Consider the following 18925-nt stretch of genomic DNA (forward strand, 5'->3'; position numbering starts at 1 on the left):
TGTTACAGTCTCCTTTATAAGCTGTATCTCACGATCTTGTTCTCTTTTGGCCAGCACGTGTCTCACCACTACCTCTTTAATTATATCATCAAAGGGTACCACTGGGTCAGTCACACCAGTCGAGTGAACCCTCCAGTTACCGTCCAGCACCAATGTGTCTAGTCCAGTAGTCTCATCTCCCAGCCCACCATCTGTCTTATCACGAGACGTCAGGTCCGTCAGTTGGGCAGATGTACTTCTTCCTCTGGTCAGTTCTACCTCTGACCTGTCCATGTCAGGAGCCGTCACTGTTTCAGTGTGTGCTTGCCCCACAGTCGAAGCATCTCCACCGTCCGACCAAACGTCATCAAACAAAAGAAAGTCCCGGCCCCTCTCCCAGGCATAGACTAAGTCCCGTGGTATCCCTCTACCTTGGCACTCACCACCTTTGGTCCCCTCAAACACTACTGTGTCTACTGCGTAGTTCACCGTGACCCCGTGTTTACAGCGAACCCTGACGTTTTTCTCGGTCAGAGAGAAAACGAGAGGCGTTCCTGTTAGAGTCACCTGACTCTCTGAGTCCAGCCGACCAAAGGCTCCTTCCCGGTGCAGCATCACTGTACACATCTGTGGCCCATCATTACTACCTGGAAAGGATATTCCACATTCTGAAAAAGACCTGCACATACACTGCGGTACTCCAGACATACCTACTGAGTCACCCAGTGCTGTCACTTCTTCACACTTGGCCACTTTCTGGACCACCACCCCACTTTGGGTTGCCACTCCAATTTGGGTCACTGCCCCTTTTGGGACCCCACCCCTTTTTGGGTTACCACTCCAATTTGGGTCACCGCCCCCTTTTGTGACTCCACCCCTTTTTGGGTTACCACTCCAATTTGGGTCACCGCCCCCTTTTGGGACTCCACCCCTTTTTGGTTACCACTCCCTTTTGGGTCACCGCCCCCTTTTGGGATTTCCCCATGTCCGTTCTGCAGAACTTCTTATGCCACAGTTCACACAGTACAGTTTGTCTTTTAACGATACCACACAAGTCTTTGTTGGCACCACCACAGCTCCTGCTGTCACTGATCACCGGCACCTCCGGCTGCTGTTCACACACACACAGCGGCTGGTGTCACTGCAGCTCCTGCTGCGCAGTCTTCGTGGACCCACCGATCCACCAGAAGCCGCTTGTCCCCTTCTTAACCCCGCCGGGTTACCGGAAACCGCTTGTCACCCTCAAAGATAAAAACCACAAAAGCGCGCCCATAGGGCCTTACCAGTGCAGGTATAATGGGTTATGAAGCAATGATACAGGGTACTCACCCTCAATAGTTGTGTAAAGCCACAACTACTGTATCCGCTTAGTCACATGCAATAAAGCTGCAGCAGGATGGTGTAGACAGACAGCGTCTGCTACCAATGCTCCCAGGGCAGATCCCAAAAAAGGAAAAACACCAGGACCCTGTGCTGCGAGACCTTCGTGACCCCACTGAGCCACAGCAAGCACCTTCAGGTTTTGCAGAGGAAAAGAAAAAAAAAACAAAAACACATGCACAGTCTCTCATGTCCTGTCCGTGTGCTGTTCAGGACGTACCGTCTCCGCCTGAGACAGTCCAACACACAGGCGCACACCGGGTGCTATTCAGGGAGCAGCCCTCCTCCCAGGGTTTCCCAACACACCGGTCTCACCAGGTCCAGGGGCTCAGCGAGTGCTCTTCAGGACATCCGTCTCCACCTGAGACTGCCCAACACACGCCTCACCAGGTCCAAGGTCATAGCACGTGCTTCAGGGCTCCTCACAACACTGACCCTCCAGGACCTTGCTCACTGACCCCTCCAGGGACACAGTCTCTCACTGACCCTGGTCAGTGCAACACAGACTCCTGTCTGTTATCTGTGTCGGCCACACAGGTTCCTGGATGCCTCTTCTCCTCAGAGGTATCCCACAAATATTAACACAGTCACTTTCTCTGACCTCGGTCAGTATTACTCACGGTTGTCAGACAGTCTGCTCTCCTGGCTCAGAATCGCCAGCGCTGCCACACGTGCTTCTGGGAGTCGCTGCCCGCAGTCTGTCACCAATTGTAGGGATGTGACTCGCTCAGGTGCAGCGGGAGACAATCATGAGACAGGTTTTCCCAAAGTTCATGGGGTTTATTAACTTCATAAACCCACAAGGCAGCATAACACTGAAATGTAACCTTCACTTCAGGCAAAGGAACAGAAATGTCCGTGGCTTCAGACTCGGACTGAGAGTCTCAGCACATGCTGGGAGCTGTAGTCCTCCCCATATACACTCTCTGTAGTGTCCCACCTGGACACATGGAAGTCTGTCCACACTTGGACAGACTCCCTCCACTCTCTCTCACATGTGCCAAACACCTCAATTACATAGCCCTGTAACCACACCCACAGGTGATCACATGACTATGACATCACTAAAGGTTGTATAGACACACACAGGCTTCCCTGACACAGTGTAACAGAAAGATCAGCAGTACCTCTGCTGATCAATACACCCTGGAGCCTGCATCCCAAGGCCACCCACCTTGAGACCCATAATGGTCATTTAGGACCCTGCTCCTGTTACCACACTGAATGTGCCTGTACACCCGTCCTGGGACACCCACGCAGCGCCCCCTAGCTGACATAGTGGTAACTACACCACAATATATATATATATATATATATTTTATACATGTCATAGAGACACATTTATACATATATTTCAAATTCATACAGTTCATCATAGCAGAATAGCCGCAGAAACATTTGCCGGCTTTTGTATAATCATTCTCCTACCCGACATGAAATGACACATGGTTTACATATAGTTAACCATTTCATTTCATGTTTTTTTTTTGTTATGTCTATCACTATTAAGTAGATGAGGGTTTGTGGGTAAAATTTTGGAGTTGTAGGGGTTAATTTAAGGGGTTAATTCGTTGTATTAAATTACGGGGACTCCCTGCAGCCTCAGTGACGTCAGCAGGAGTCCCTGCAATTTAATACAACGAATTAACCCCTTAAATTAACCCTTACAACGCCAAAATTTTACCCACAAACCCTCATCTAATTAATAGTGATAGACATAACAAAAAAAACATGAAATGAAAGGGTTAACTATATGTAAACCATGTGTCATTTCATGTCGGGCAGGAGAATGATTATACAAAAGCCGGCAAATGTTTCTGCGGCTATTCTGCTATGAAGAACTGTATGAATTTGAAATATATGTATAAATGTGTCTCTATGACATGTATAAAATATATATATATATATATATATATATACAGTATATATATGTCTAGATCTAAACATTCTTTATTTGACCGGTCAGTGTGATTTTACTGTATTGAAAGAATTGCCGGCTTTTGCTAAAGGACACCGGGTGCGATTTTATCGCAAGTCACACATCTGGTCCGTTTGTAGTCCCATTTTTTCTCGCCCCCATAGACTTGCATTGTCGAATCCTATCCGAAAATCGGTGACAATCGCAGCATGCTGCGATTGTCTCGGTCCGAGGATCGGATCCGATCAAAAATCGCATGATGGGAGCTGCCCCATAGAATAACATTGGGACGAATGCAATGCGATTTCTTATCGCATTGCATTCGTCCGATTTAATCGCTAGTGTGACCCCGGCCTTACACTTACGTCGGCATGTAAAAGTGGCAGCCCTGGTCAAAATTACTGTTATTGTGAACAGTTAAGCAAACTGAAGATGAATTTAAAGGTGACATGTTTCCTTTGTATTTTAGGCAAAAAATATATATACCATATTTTTCTTATTATAAGGCACACTTTTTTTCCCAAAAATTTAGGGGGTAAATGGGTGTGCATCTTAAAATTCGAATATACCTTACTGGCTGTGGTTGAGTGGGGTCTCAGGGTCACTGCAGGGGGAGGCAGGAGTAGGGTGTTGCTGCGGGCCTCAGGCGGGGAGGAGAGGGTATTTGGAGGTCCGACACTGCGATTATTCGGTGGTACGGGGCTCTACTTACTTTTCTTAAAGCCCGGAGCCACCGCACTCCCATGGTTTATATTGCAGTGGACTCCGGGAAAATGGCCGACGTGGACAGTGCATGCACAAGTGCAGATTTCGGTGCTGCAAAATCACCCCGCTCCTACCTTCTGGGACCCCACTCCTACCTTCTGGGCCCCCGGTCCACTGCTGTCGTTGACCAGAGTAAGCAATAATGTGCACGGATTTTAAGAAGCTCCACCATTTTATTAAAAAAACATTTCCCTGGGATATGTTGATGTGTTTCAGAGTTATTACCACATAAAATGACATGGGTCAGAATTGAAAAATTTGTCCTGGTCATGAAGGTGAAAATAGGCTTGGGGTGAAGGGGTTAAGCAAATTTAAAAAAAAACCAAAACAATAATTTATGCACGCAATTTGTGTTCAGTGTGCTCATTAATTGTTTTTCTTATACAGTTTTGACTGGTTCAGAGATGTCTGGCATAGCTTATTGCTTCCACATCTTGATTCATCAGAGCTACATTTGATGAACCTGCTGTTTCCACTGGGATCTTTATTCCTTTTCATGTTTGGGACTGGAATAGCGTATTGGACTGGAATATTGTTCAAGTCAACAATTGGCATACTGTCATCCACACTGAACGCTTTGAAAAGGTTTGATAAATGTTTGCTCATTTTTTTTATATGACATAGTTAACTATTGAAGATTTTGCTTGGTATTCTATCAGTAACATTATTCTCTAATTTTTATCTTCCTATTTAAATGAGAAAAACAGAAAAAGTGACAATTGATGAGATAATGACTTTTCTTAAATAAATGTACCATACAGTAATTAGTAAATCAGACTATTTTCCCTCAGTATTACAGGGATTCACATTTAATTTTATTTTACCAGTGAAAGCAGAATACTGTGCAAATCTCTCCTCAAGTAGATACCGACTGTAGGGGCAGAGCCCAATCTAGACAGCATAAGTTTGAAACAGTTTTATGCTCACACCTAGAATTTATTAGTCTATCATTTTGTTGAGCCACTGGTTAAAAAAAAAATGTAACTGGAGAAACAAATTTGTATAAATTAAAAAAAAAAATTGCCAATGGTAAAGTACAAAGACTGTGAAATCATCAATGTCGCAATAAGCATTGGATTAACATAATGTAAAACAGACAAAAAAATTTGCACTGCTATGTGCACACATTACGGATTTTGATGCAGATCCGCAGTGTTTTTTGACAAACGGAATTGCATTAAATCCGCAGTGTAGTGCAAAACCAATGTTAGTCAATGGGAAATTCAGAATATGTGGGCACATGCTGCGGAAAAAAAGCGCTGATTTGCAGCGTTTTATTTTCTGCAGCATGTCAATTTTTTTTGCGGATCGGCAGCATTTCTGCACCCATTGACTTCCTTTGAGTCAGTCAAAACCGCAGGTGTTAAAAGATTTGCGGTTGTGCTGCGAAGTTGCGTGCGAGAAAGGCTGCAGATAGTGAGGAGGAAGCTTGTGTGGGCAGAGGCTATGTGTGCGGAGAATGTGTGCGGGTCTGTCTGTGGGAGTCTGTGTATCTGTGTGTGTGCGTATGTTTGCAGGGGTCTGTGGGTGTGTGTGGGTCTCTGTGTCTGTGTGTGGGTCTTTGTGTAGGCAGGCATCGTCTGATGGCACTACTAGTCCCATCCGGCTATGTCTGCTGCAGTGACAGCATTAGCTGATGATGGGACAGTAGTAGTCCCATCATCCGGCTACTGTGTTGAATAGTGAAAAAAGAAAACACATATACACATACAGTACATACTCACCAAACAGCTAATCCCCGACGCCCTCGATCGTCTGCAAAACAAATAAATTAATAAACCAACAGTATATGCCCTGTTCCAATGTAATCCATTTACTAACGATTGTCCCACAACGATCTCCCATGTAGAGCTGTCACATCGGGAGATGTGACCATTCTAAAGGGGCTCCTGTGTACAGTGACCGAAGATAAGTTTGTGCACTCACTTTACGGCACCACTGCTCTCACTTTACGGCACCACTGCTGTGTCCCGATGTGACAGCTCTACACGGGAGATCGTTGTGAGACACTCGTTATTAAATGGATTACATCGGAACAGGGAGCATTTGTGTATGTTTAGTATTTTATTTTTTTTGCAGGAGATCGAGGGTGTCGCAGGAATTGGGGGTATAATAAGTATGAGAAACTGTTGTGTTATATTTCATTAAAATACTTGTTTTGACACCTCTCCATTACAAATCCGTGGGCTTAATGTCACCTTACAATACAAAGGTGATATCAAACCCCAACTATTAACTCATATGCCACTGCTACAGGGCAGTGGGAAGAGAGAGAGGCTAAGTGCCGGAATTGGCGCATCATAGAGATGCGCCATTTCTGAGGCAGCTGAGAGCTGGTGTTTGTAGCCAGGGTGGGGCAAATATCTGTGACCCCTTCCTAGGCTATGAATATCAGCCCACAGCTGTTTGCATAGCCTTTTCTGGTTATTAATTATAGGGGAACCCACAACATTTTTTGGGGGGCTCCCCTATTTTAATAGCCAGTAAAGGCTAATTATACAGCTTGGAGCTGATATTAATAGCCTGGGAAGATCCATGGGTATTACCCCCTTCCCAGGTTATAAACATCTGCCCCCAGTCACTGACTTTCCCTGTTCTGGTTTTGAAAATTGTGCTGGAGCCCACGCCATTTTTTTCCCCTTTTTTAAAAATAACAAAAACTTGTAAATAACTAATGAAAGAATAAAGTTACGTTAAAACTAAGCTCACCATTGTTTTTCTTGTGAAATTCTCAATAGGTTTGATGTCACATGACTCTTCCCATTGGAAAAAATAAAGTTGGATCCCAAATGGCCGACTTCAAAATGGCCACCATGGTCACCACCCATCTTGAAAAGTTTCCCCCCTCCCATACTAATGTGCCACAAACAGGAAGTTGATATCACCAACCATTCCCATTTTATTTAGGTGTATTCTTATAAATGGCCCACCCTGTATAGATAGATCTATACTTGACAACTTGACAAAGACCGTGTTGTGAGGTCGAAATGTTATACCGCTTGGTGCTGGATTTTTTCCTTGAACTGATTTTTTTTCCATTTATATTTTGCATCGGAAGTATTGCACCCAAAATCTACTCAAGTTTGTGCTGCTATCTGTCTTTTCTATATAGATAGATAGATAGATCATCTACAGCTCTGGCAATAATTAAGAGACCACTGCAAAATTTTCAGGTTTTCTGATTTTTCTCTTTATAGGTATATTTTTGAGTAAAATGTAAATTGCTCTTTTATTCTATAAACTACTGACAACATGTCTTCAAATTTCCAAGCACTACATTTTGTATTTATTTTCAGAAAATGAGAAATGGTCAAAAGAAAAAAAAATGCAGTGCTTGCAGACCTCATAATGCTAAGAAAACAAGTTCATAATCATTTAGAAACAACAATACTAATGTTTTAACTCAGGAAGAGTTCAGAAATCAATATTTTGTGGAATAACCATGATTTTTAATCACAGCTTTCATGCGTCTTGGCATGCTTTCCACCAGTCTTTCACACTGCTTTTGGTTGACCTTATGCCACCCCTGGTAGAAAAATTTAAGCAGGGATTTGATGTGGTCCTTCATCCACACATTGATTGACCTAGCCTGTATGGCATCGCGCATTGTCCTGCTGGAAAAACCAGTCCTCAGAGTTGGGGAACATTCCCTGAGCAAAAGGAATCATTTGTTTTGCCAGGATAATCTTGTATGCGGGCTTGATTCATACGTCCTTCACAAAGATTAACCTGGCCAATTCCAGCCTTGCTCAAGCATCCCCAGATCATCACTGATCTTCCACCAAATTTCACAGTGGGCGCAAGACTCTGCGGCTTGTATGCCTCTCCAGGTCTCCGTCTAACCATTAGACGACCAGGTGTTGGGTAAAACTGAAAATTAGACAAGATTACCTTACTCCAGTCCTCTATGGTCCAATCCTTTTGGTCTTTGCAAACTTCAGCCTGGCTTTCCTTTGCTTCTCATTGATGAATGGCTTTTTTATAGCTTTACATGACTTGAGCCCTGCCTCTAGGATCCTGTTCCGAACTGTTCTTGCCGTGCACTTTACCCCAGCTGCCATTTGCCATTCCTTTTGTAGGTCACTTGATGTCAGCCTGCGGATGCTGAGTGACATTCGAATAAGATGATGGTCATCCCGGTCAGTGGAGAGTCGTTTTCACCCTCTGCTGATCTGTAGCTACGTTGTCCCCAATGTCTGTTGCTTGACCTTGTTGTAATGGACTGCTGTCTTAGAAATTTTAAGGATGGAGGCAACATGACGCTCACTGTATCCCTCTGCTAATAAAGCCAGAATTGAGCGCTTCTTTTCCTCACTCAAGACTTTTCGTCTCAATGCCTTTGGCATGGTTGAACGTTATTTTTCATTTTTATTACTTTTGGGATATTACTAGCACTTGTTTTGCCATCCAGCTTGTTCTATTGCAAGAGGATTGTGAACACCACAGCAGGGTTTTTTTTTTATACCTTCCTTCGTTAAATAAAATTTGGTTCAGGTGATGATCTAATCAGAAGCACATTAAGTAGAATGAGGTGTACTCTGGTTGGAATTCAACTGACACTGGAATGGAATGGCTGTTAGACATGGAGAGAAGCTGATATTTATAAAACTGTGCAGTGGTCTGTTAATTTTTGCCAGAGCTGTATCTATCTACAGTATCTATAGATGTATCTTTCTATTGTATCTATAGATCTATCTATAGATAGATCTATCTATCTATAGATATTCACTTATGTTTGTTTTGTGTGTAAATATATGTGAACATGGTATGTGATATTATGGTCTTCAATGGAGTATGTCAAAGAATAGGTTGGACAAAGAAATGACATCCCAATATATTTTTTTTGCTAAATAATAGATCTTTGTTTAGCTTACAAAAACGCGTACAAATCCGCATGAAAGTCCGCATCAAAAACGCACGTATTTACAAATACGTTTTTCTGCCAAGAGAGGAAGAATCTGCACAGAAAATTCCACACGCAAATCCACAACGTGTGCACATAGCCTACACTTTTATTTATCCACCTTGTAATAAGATGTCCTTGTGCATTATATAGTCTAGATAAAGGATAGAGCTGCATTTAAAGAGAAAGGGTATGTGCACACGTAAGCGTTTTTTTCGCGTTTTTTAAGCGTCTTTACCAGCAAAAACGTTTAAAAAATGCTTTCAAGAATCATCCCATTCATTTTAATGAATTCTGCACTTTTTGTGCATATTGTTGCTTTTTTTCCGCAAAAAAAAAACGCATAGCGGTAAATAACGCAGCGTGCTCATTAATTTCGCAGAAAAATCCGCATTTATAACTATTTTCTATGCAACTGGGGACGCTCCGGAAAAAAACGTGCGAAAAACGCACGTTTACTAAGCAGAAGTAAACTGTTTGCTAAGTAGAAGAAAATTACTGAGCGCCTGCAACTATCTGGCTCTAATCCTGATTATATTCAGTAAAAAAATACTGCATTAGATACTGAGTACTACTGTATATTTTTACTGTTCTTAAGCTAGCCCTTTTAACAAATCTTAATTATTTTTATTTGACTCTTTTTTTAAAATAGTTATCAGATGCTGAATAGTTATGTGGTAACTGATCAGCGCTTGGTGACTGTAGGACACACGCACAGATGTATGCAAAAGGGAGGAAAAAATGGACAGGAAAATAAAGTCCTGGAAAAAGCCAGCATGAGTGACCAGGGCCGGACTGAGACCAAAAAGCAGCCCTGGCAAAAAAAAAAATCACCAGCCCACATACAATGAATGTCATCACCCAAATCGTAGAACACTGGCAGGTTGTGCCAACTTTTGCTTTAGCTCACACACGTATCACACAGTTCACACAAGTAGCTCTCACACACAAGTAGCTCACACACAGCTCACACACAAGTACCTCACACACGCAGCTCACACACAAGTAGCTCACACGCACAGCTCACACACAGTTCACACACACACACAGCTCACACACACACAAGTAGCTCACACACACAGCTCACACTCACACACAGCTCACGCCCACACACAAGTAGCTCACGTTCACACGTATCTCACACACACAGCTCACAAGTATCACACACATGTATCACACAGCTCACACGCATGTATCACACACACAAGTAGCTCACACACAGCTCACATACAGCTCACATTCACACACAGCTCACACACAAGTAGCTCACACACAGCTCATGCTCACACACACGCATGTATCACACAGCTCACCCACAAGTAGCTCACACTCACACAGCTCACGCTCACACACACACAGTTCACGCTCACACACACACAGTTCACACACACGTACTGTATATCACACACGAATCACACAGCTCACACGTATCACAAATGTATATCACAGCTCAGATACACAGCTCACACTCACACCCGCAGCTCACACACGCATGTATCACACAGCTCACACACGCATGTATCACACTGCTCTCACACACACAAGTAGCTCACACACACAGCTCACACACACATCACACAGCTCACACGCACAGCTCACACACGCATGTATCACACAACTCACACACATCTCACGCTCACACGTATCACACAGCCACACACATACACACAGCCACACACATACACACAGCCACACACATACACACAGCCACACACACACACAGCCACACATATACACACACGCAGCCTCACACATACACGCAGCCTCACACATACACGCAGCCTCACACATACACGCAGCCTCACACATACACGCAGCCTCACACATACACGCAGCCTCACACATGCACATGCACACAGCCACACACATACACAGCCACACACTCTTCTCTGTGGTGCAGGGGAGGCTGGTGGCCACGTGCAACTCTTCAGCTTCTCCTGCTCACAGCAGCACTTTCCGGCACATCCCCCGTCTCTCTCTACCTGGATACTAGCAGATGAGAGCAAGAGGAGCTGTCACCTGCTGACAGGAACTTTTCTCTCCCTGGGAGCAGCCACCTATGCTGTCCTGACCTTAGGGCCCTGTCACACATAGCGACTCACCAGCGATCCCGACAACGATTTGAACTTGTCAGGATCGCTGGTGTGTCGCTACATGATCGCTGGTGAGCTGCCAAACAGGCAGCTTCACCAGCGATAAGCACCAGCGACAACGAGCGCTCGCATAGCTGTGTACCTTAGATACCAGTGCGCTGGTGCAGGGAGCTGGTAACCAAGGTAAACATCGAGTTTATAAGCGCCGCGCGGCACTTAGAAACCCGCTGTTTACCTTGGTTACCAGCTCCCTGCACCAGCGCGTTGGTATCTAAGGTACACAGTGGGTTTCTAAGCGCCACGCTGCGCTTAGAAATCTGCTGTTTACCTTGGATACAAGCTGGGAGCTCGCTGATCACTGCTATCCCGCCTGCCACACGCAGCAATGCGTGCTGGCCAGCGGGAAACCAACGATCCGAAAAAGTCCAGGGCATTCGAGCACGATCAGCGATACCCGGCAGGGGGCCGGACGCTGATACCTGTCACACACAGCGATCTTGCTGGTGAGATCGCTGTTGCGTCACAAAACTTGTGACTCAGCAGCGATCTTGCTAGCGAGATCGCTGTGTGTGACGGGGGCTTTATGCTGACGTTTCATCTTGATTGCTGATGGCTCTCTCCCTCCGAGCCAGCTGCATAGGAGGACAAGAGCCCCTGGAGGAGAGCAGAGTGGCGTCCTGTGCGTGCCCAGGCAGCCTTTTCACATTTTTTACCTGGGCCCTGTGTTCGCGCACTGACGAATGCCGCGGCCGCGCTCACACACTGAGGCAGGCCGCTGCGGCCCTTATCAGCGCATGCACCAACAGAGCGCAAGCGCACACAGAGCCTAGTCAGAAGTTTTAAAGGGCTGGCGGCCCATTTTGTAGTTCAGAGCAGTCAGCCCACCGGGAATCTGCCTGGCTCGCCAGATTCTGTGGGTGACTATCCATGATGTGCGCCACTGAGCAGCACTTGGCCTCTGCAGCACGCACACACAGACATGATGCAAATGAAAAGAAGGGAAGAAAAAAATGGACAAGGTAAAAAAAAATCCTGGCCAAAAGTGAACGTGGGTGCCAATCAGTGATGTGCATTACTGATCTAAAATCATCGACTGTGAGGCATGAAAAAACTGCCAAAAACCGAGCGAATAAGTACTGAATGGCGATCAAGTACTCATCAGCGCTCGGTGGCAGAAGTGGTTTGGGACGGGATTAGGGAGACGGAGGAAATGGAGAAAAGGGAGTTTGGGGTGGATTAGGAAAAAGGAGGGGACAGGAATGTCTTTGTTCATCTAGCAGGAGCAGCAGCAGTGATGGCACAGGATTGAAAAAGTCTGTGGCATCTTAAGGCCCGGCAGATATGCAGGAGAACAACACAGTGCCCACTTTCCAACATCTCCAACCTGGAATAAGAAAGTGCAGAGCGTTCATTGTGGAGCCAAACTGTGTCTCTACTTACTGATTGATGCTATTGGACGTCATAATTCGATCTCTCCAATCAGTGCTGGGGCTGCTGATGCCACTTTTACATAGCACCAACCTATGATCGGTGCTGTTGCAGCACCAAAATCACTCAGGAAAAAAAACTGTTTAGTCATAAATAATCACGTACATTTGTGTTCAAAATATTAGCAGTACAATATGACTAACCAGATTAATCACTGTTTTTGGTATAAATTAGTTGGTGCAGTAGATTCTAAGAAAACCACCAGACTCAGCATTCATGATCTGCATGTTTTTGAATCTGTGTATTAGAATAATTAATTGAAAGGTGGTGTGTTAAAAATAATAGCAGTGTGGAGTTCAATTAGTGATGTCAATCATTCTGTGAAGAAACGGGTGTGAATCAGATGGCCCTTATTTCAGGGTGAAGCCAGAACATGTTGTACATGCATTTCTCCTTTAAAGGCTTAGCAATATGGGTCATTTGAGACATTATTCAGAAGAACAGCGTGATCTTATTAAAAAGTCGATTGGAGAGGGTAAAACTTAAAGAAGTGCAGACAATGATAGGCTGTTCAGCTAAAATGATCTCCATTGCTTTAAAATGGAAAGCCAATCCAGAGAGATGTGGAAGAAAATAGAAGATTACCATTCGAATAGATGGAAGAATAGCCATAATTGCAAAGGCACAGCTCCAAGAGGATCAGACAGCCTCAAGTTACCTGTGAGTACTGTGACAGTTAGAAGAAGCCTGTGTGAAGCTAATCTACAATTTTCAAAAGAATACATCAACTGGCCTAAAGAGAAATGGAGAAATATTTTGTGAACTGACAAAAGTAAAATTGTTCTTCTTGGGTCCAAGGTCCGCAGACAGTTCGTCAGACGACCTCCAAACTCTGCATTCAAGCCACTGTACACTGTGAAGACAGTGAAGCATAGCTCCGGACCTATTTACCGCATACCAGGGATCATGAACCAGTTTGCATATATTAAAGTACTTGAAGAGGTCATGTTGCCATAGGCTGCAGAGGATATGCCCTTGAAATGGGTGTTTCAACAAGACAACTGTAATGGGCTGGATGTTGGAACCACTGTGCCAAAGCCCAAGTAAGAGCTGTAGGGGCGTGATTAAGGAGTCTCACCCAATTCGACCACGGACACGCAGCAGCTAACAACACCGCATTCCGTGCAGAGACAAGGTAGGTGATCCAGGTGCTACTCCAGGGTAGATGGCGGCTGACCCCTAGGAATGGGTAGCCGGGATGGCTCAGGTAAATGTCCAACAGATGCAGACTGGCGCAGAAGATGACAGGAACTGCAGGTGCAGACAAGACAGTCTAACGGAGAGATGAGCTCTGATGGGTGCAGCTGGCTCCGCTGCCATTGCGGTGAGCACTGGCAGGTGCAGCTGGCTCTGCTGCTGTTGAGGTGAGCACTGGCGGGTGCAACTGGCTCTGCCGCCATAGAAGTGATCACTGGCAGATGCAGCTGGCTCTGCTGCTGTAGATCTGAGCACTGGCAGTTGCAGAAGACTTGGATATAAGTGCAGGGACCTGAGAACTGACAAGCATGTTAGGAACAAACTCACAACATTGCACAGGCACTTCCATGTTGGAGGAGGCGGTTTAAATAGAAAGAAACCTCCAGCAATTGTCTGGGAACCCTTTGGAGGAAAGCACGCGGCCCCTTTAATAAAGAGGAAGTGTGTGTGCGTGCTCTTAGCACAGTACCCGGAGACCTGTTAGGAGTGTGTGCACCCTGGGCAGCAGCAGATCCGGAAGGGGCAGGACGGGAGCCTTGGTCTTGAGTCCGCTGATGTTTCTGCAGTGAGAGGACTGCTGGCAGAGATGCGGGCACTACAACAAAGACCCTAAACACACTAGCAAATGAGCAAAATCTTGGTTCCAGTCCAACAAAATTGAGGTTATGAAGTGGCCAGCCCAATCCTCAGACCCTAGTCTGATAGAACTCTTGTGGGAGACATTAAAAATGCAGTTTCTGTGGTAAAACAAATGCCAAATAATTGTGGCATGTAGTCCAAGAATCCTGGGCTGGAATAACAGTTGACAGGAGTCAGAAGTTGATTGACTCTATGCAACATACAGTGGGGGAAATAAGTATTTGATCCCTTGCTGATTTTGTAAATTTGCCCACTGACAAAGACATGAACAGTCTAACATTTTAAGGGTAGGTTAATTTTAACATTGAGAGAGAGGATACCAAAAATAAAATCCAGAAAATCACATTGTGCAAATTATATAAATTTATTTGCATTTTGCAGTGAGAAATAAGTATTTCATCCCCTACCAACCATTAAGCGTTCTGGCTCCTACAGACCAGTTAGATGCTCCTAATCAACTCATTACCTGCATTAAAAACTTACATAGTCACCTTTATAAAAGACTCCTGTCCGCAGACTCAATTTATCAGTCAGACTCTAACCTCTACAGCATGGGTATGGGCAAGACCAAAGAGCTTTCTAAGGATGTTAGGAACAAGATCATAGAATGGCACAAAGCTGGAATGGGCTACAAAACCATACGTAAAACGCTGGGTGAGAAGGAGACAACTGTTGGTGCAATAGTAAGAAAATGCAAGAAATACAAAATGAGTGTCAGTCGGCATCAATCTGGGGCACCATGCAAAATCTCACCTCGTGGAGTATCTTTGATCATGTGGAAGGTGAGAGATCAGCCTAAAACTACACAGGGGGAACTTGTTAATGATCTTAAGGCAGCTGGGATCACAGTCACCAAGAAAACCATTGGTAACACATTACGCCGTAAAGGTTTAAAATCCTGCAGTGACAGCAATGTCCCTCTGCTCAAGAAGGCACATGTACAGGCCTATCTGAAGTTTTCTAATGAACACCTGGATGATTCTGTGAGTGACTGGAAGAAGGTGCTGTGGGCAGATAAGATAAAATTGATCTCTTTGGCATTAACTCAACTTGTGGTGTTTGGAGGAAGAGAAATGCTACCTATGACCCAAAGAACACTGTCCCCACTGTCAAGCACGAAGGTGGAACCATGTTTTGGGGGTGTTTCTCTGCGAAGTGCTTTTTTATGGATTTTATTTTTGATATTCTATCTCTCAATGTTAAAATTAACTTACCCTTAAAATTATAGACTGTTCATGTCTTTGTCACTGGGCAAACTTACAAAATCAGCAATGGATCAAATACTTATTTCCCCCACTGTATATACCAGGATAGGGGATATTAAGTACAGAATTGACCACATATTTTACTTCAATTTTTTTTCCAAATTTCCTCAAAAAAAACCTACGTGCGTCTTCTGGTTACCTGCTCAGTTCAGATTTGCTGCTTGTTATAGTAACGATCATATTGCTGGACCTCTGTGTTTCAGGCAACATAATTGGCTGTTCAGAAATGATCAGCCAATCACAGTGATTGGTGTTGAAGGGAAGCGATGGGCAGCGCAACCCCTGTGGCAACGAGTCCTGGTGCCCTGCTTTGAGAATCAGCAGGCACCTTAATGGACCGGAAGTTAAGCAAAAAGCGTGCAAAAGGAGGCAGGGTTTCCCACTGCCAGGAGGAGTGCAGCAGGGTGAGTAGCACGCTCCACATCCTGAGCACCTGCGCTGCGACGACTGCAGCCGACACCTCCCGATACCGCTAGCGGGATAGAGGGCTGCGTGCCCAGTGACAGTCAATACCGCGCACGTGCAGAGAAGTGAGGGCAGTTACAGGACAGTAATCTACGGTCCTTTCTACCGGACAGTGCATATCTGCCCACGTTTAACCCCTGGATAGCCACAGCTCTTGTTACTTTGGCTGCACAGGCTCATTGATTAGGGGCTCAACGGGTAAAACCGGAGACAGCCGTTACCGCCAGAAGTTGGACCGTCGTCTTTGGAACCCCATCTGAGGACATTTCACTGGCCGTTGCTGGTACTACGACCCTCAACGAATCATCTGCGACTGAGGAAACCACGGACACGATAAATCTGCTAAGTGAACTGTAGCTACGTTGCCATTTTACTTTATCTATTCCCCATTTAACTGTTTATCTCCCTGCCAGGAGTACCTTCCTGTTAAATTAAATTGTTAACTTTTGCTCTGCCTTTCTTGTGTCACTGCATCCCGCAACCTGCTTATGGAGCGTCCCGCGGGGCCTGGGGGTACTCGGTACCGGGCCCGACGACTTCCATGGGGGACGGTGTCACGGCGGCGGCGACCCGGTCCGTGGCCCAGAGGCGTCCAGAAATAAAATAGGGGAAAGTTGTGTGGTATTTATGTGGTAAAAATGAAAATAAAGTTATTAGATGGTGAAATACGTGACAACGCCACCTGTGGTATTCTGGTCAGAGGTGACCAGCGCTGCGGTGTTGTTCCTCTGGGATGGATGTTGGACGCATCTATGATGTTGTAGCCCTCCACAGGTAGGGCTGTAGTCCCAGAGCAAAGATGTTAAATAGTAAAAATGGCTGTAAACGTTGGGGTGCAGATAAATGAGAGAAAGACACAGAGAAGTGCAGTTTCTTTACCTTTTTCTGGTAATAGGTTGCAGTCCGGAGTACCACATACAGGTGATGGAATGAGTCTGGTTTGCCTGGAGGCATTCAGGGGATCCACCTTGCCAGGTGGGGATTTAGGACCTTCCTTTCTGCGCTTTGTGTGTGGGTCTCCGCTGTATATAACTATGCTGCGACCCTCTATTCGTGATGGTTTCACTAACCTGTACGGCTGTCAGCGTGAGCCTATTGCACGGGTACCGTTCTCTTCACCGTTGGCCCCGGACTCCTTATCCGCTGCCGTGCCCTCAGGTGATTAATGTGCACAGGAATTTACAATCCCCTGTACTTTCAGATTCAGCTATCAGGGCATACAGTTCCTGTCAGCCTAGGACTCTGATGTCCCTTTTCTCTTAATTGGCGCTTCACTCAGGGGTCTGCTATATACAGTATTTTAGCTTCCCTAGAGTCTCTCAGTCTCTGCTCGTGTCCTTTTCCTCTTGTCAGATCAGCTGCCTGTCTTGAACTGACAGGATCTCCCAGAAAGATCCTTTTACCTCACATCAAACACCTGCTTCGTTTCCATGACAACCCCCTCAGCTGATTTCTAGCTGACTCATCAACCCTCTCTGCTGGTCAGAATTTATAAGGCATCTCCCTTTTCTGACCTGCAGCAGGAAATTGTGATTTAATCTATTACCTGGCATGGGGGTCCCTTTCTGCCTCCAAGCATGACTTTACCTATTAGAGGGAGGTAATGTCACTGTGACAACCGGACTCTGGGGTGTCACACTTACATATACACTGTGTTCCAAATTATTAAGCAAATGATATTTTTCTCTGATCTTCCTAAATAGTCGGTACAAATGACAGTCAGTCTAATAAAAGTCATCACCTGTTAGATTATACATCAAATTTTATTGAAGAAACCTCTCAATGATAACAGTATAATCTCCAAAATGAATAAAAACTCAAATTGCACTGTTCCAAATTATTAGGCACATTAGAATTTCTAAACATTTGATATGTTTTAAAGAACTGAAAATGTTCATTTGTGGAATTTGCAGCATTAGGAGGTCACATTCACTGAACAAAAAAGCTATTTAACTTCAAAACATCCTAACAGGCCAAGTTACATGTTAACATAGGAACCCTTCTTTGATATCACCTTCATAATTCTTGCATCCATTGAAATTGTGAGTTTTTGGAGAGTTTCTGCTTGTATTTCTTTGCATGAAGTCAGAATAGCCTCCTAGAGCTGCTGTCTTGATGTGAACTGCCTCCCACCCTCATAGATCTTTTGCTTGATGATACTCCAAAGGTTCTCCATAGGGTTGAGGTCAGGGGAAGATGGTGGCCACACCATGAGTTTATCTCCTTTTTATGCCCATAGCAGTCAATGACTCAGAGGTATTCTTTGCAGCATGAGATGGTGCATTGTCATGCATGAAGATGATTTTGCTCCTGAAGGCACGTTTCTACTTTTTATACCATGGAAGACAGCTGTCAGTCAGAAACTCTATATACTTTGCAGAGGTCATTTTCACACCTTCAGGAACCTTAAAGGGCCCTACCAGCTGTTTCCCCATGATTCTGGCCCAAAACATGACTCCTCCACCTCCTTGCTGACGTCGCAGCCTTGTTGGGACATAGTGGCCATCCACCAACCATCCACTACTCCATCCATCTGGACCATCCAGGGTTGATCGACACTCATCAGAATTTATAAGGCATCTCCCTTTTCTGACCTGCAGCAGGAAATTGTGATTTAATCTATTACCTGGCATGGGGGTCCCTTTCTGCCTCCAAGCATGACTTTACCCATTAGAGGGAGGTAATGTCACTGTGACAACCGGACTCTGGGGTGTCACACTTACATATACACTGTGTTCCAAATTATTAAGCAAATGATATTTTTCTCTGATCTTCCTAAATATTCGGTACAAATGACAGTCAGTCTAATAAAAGTCATCACCTGTTAGATTAT

The 18925-nt window shown here is 44.9% G+C and overlaps 1 protein-coding gene across 3 annotated transcripts in view; it reads left to right on the top strand.

Moving 5' to 3' along the window:
- The window catches only part of PGAP1 (post-GPI attachment to proteins inositol deacylase 1), a 794782-nt gene that overhangs the window by 667441 nt on the left and 108416 nt on the right, over positions 1-18925 (top strand). For 2 of the 3 annotated variants that reach the window (XM_073558145.1, XM_073558146.1), the window contains one exon: positions 4430-4627. The exons of the other annotated variant lie outside the window; for it this stretch is intronic. In XM_073558145.1, the coding sequence (XP_073414246.1) occupies positions 4430-4627 (198 nt within the window). The remainder of the gene's footprint in view (positions 1-4429; positions 4628-18925) is intronic. 3 annotated transcript variants of the gene reach the window in all.

Source organism: Dendrobates tinctorius, unplaced genomic scaffold (assembly GCF_039654945.1).
Source record: "Dendrobates tinctorius isolate UK_male_01 unplaced genomic scaffold, ASM3965494v1 ptg000254l, whole genome shotgun sequence".
NCBI lineage: Eukaryota > Metazoa > Chordata > Amphibia > Anura > Dendrobatidae > Dendrobates > Dendrobates tinctorius.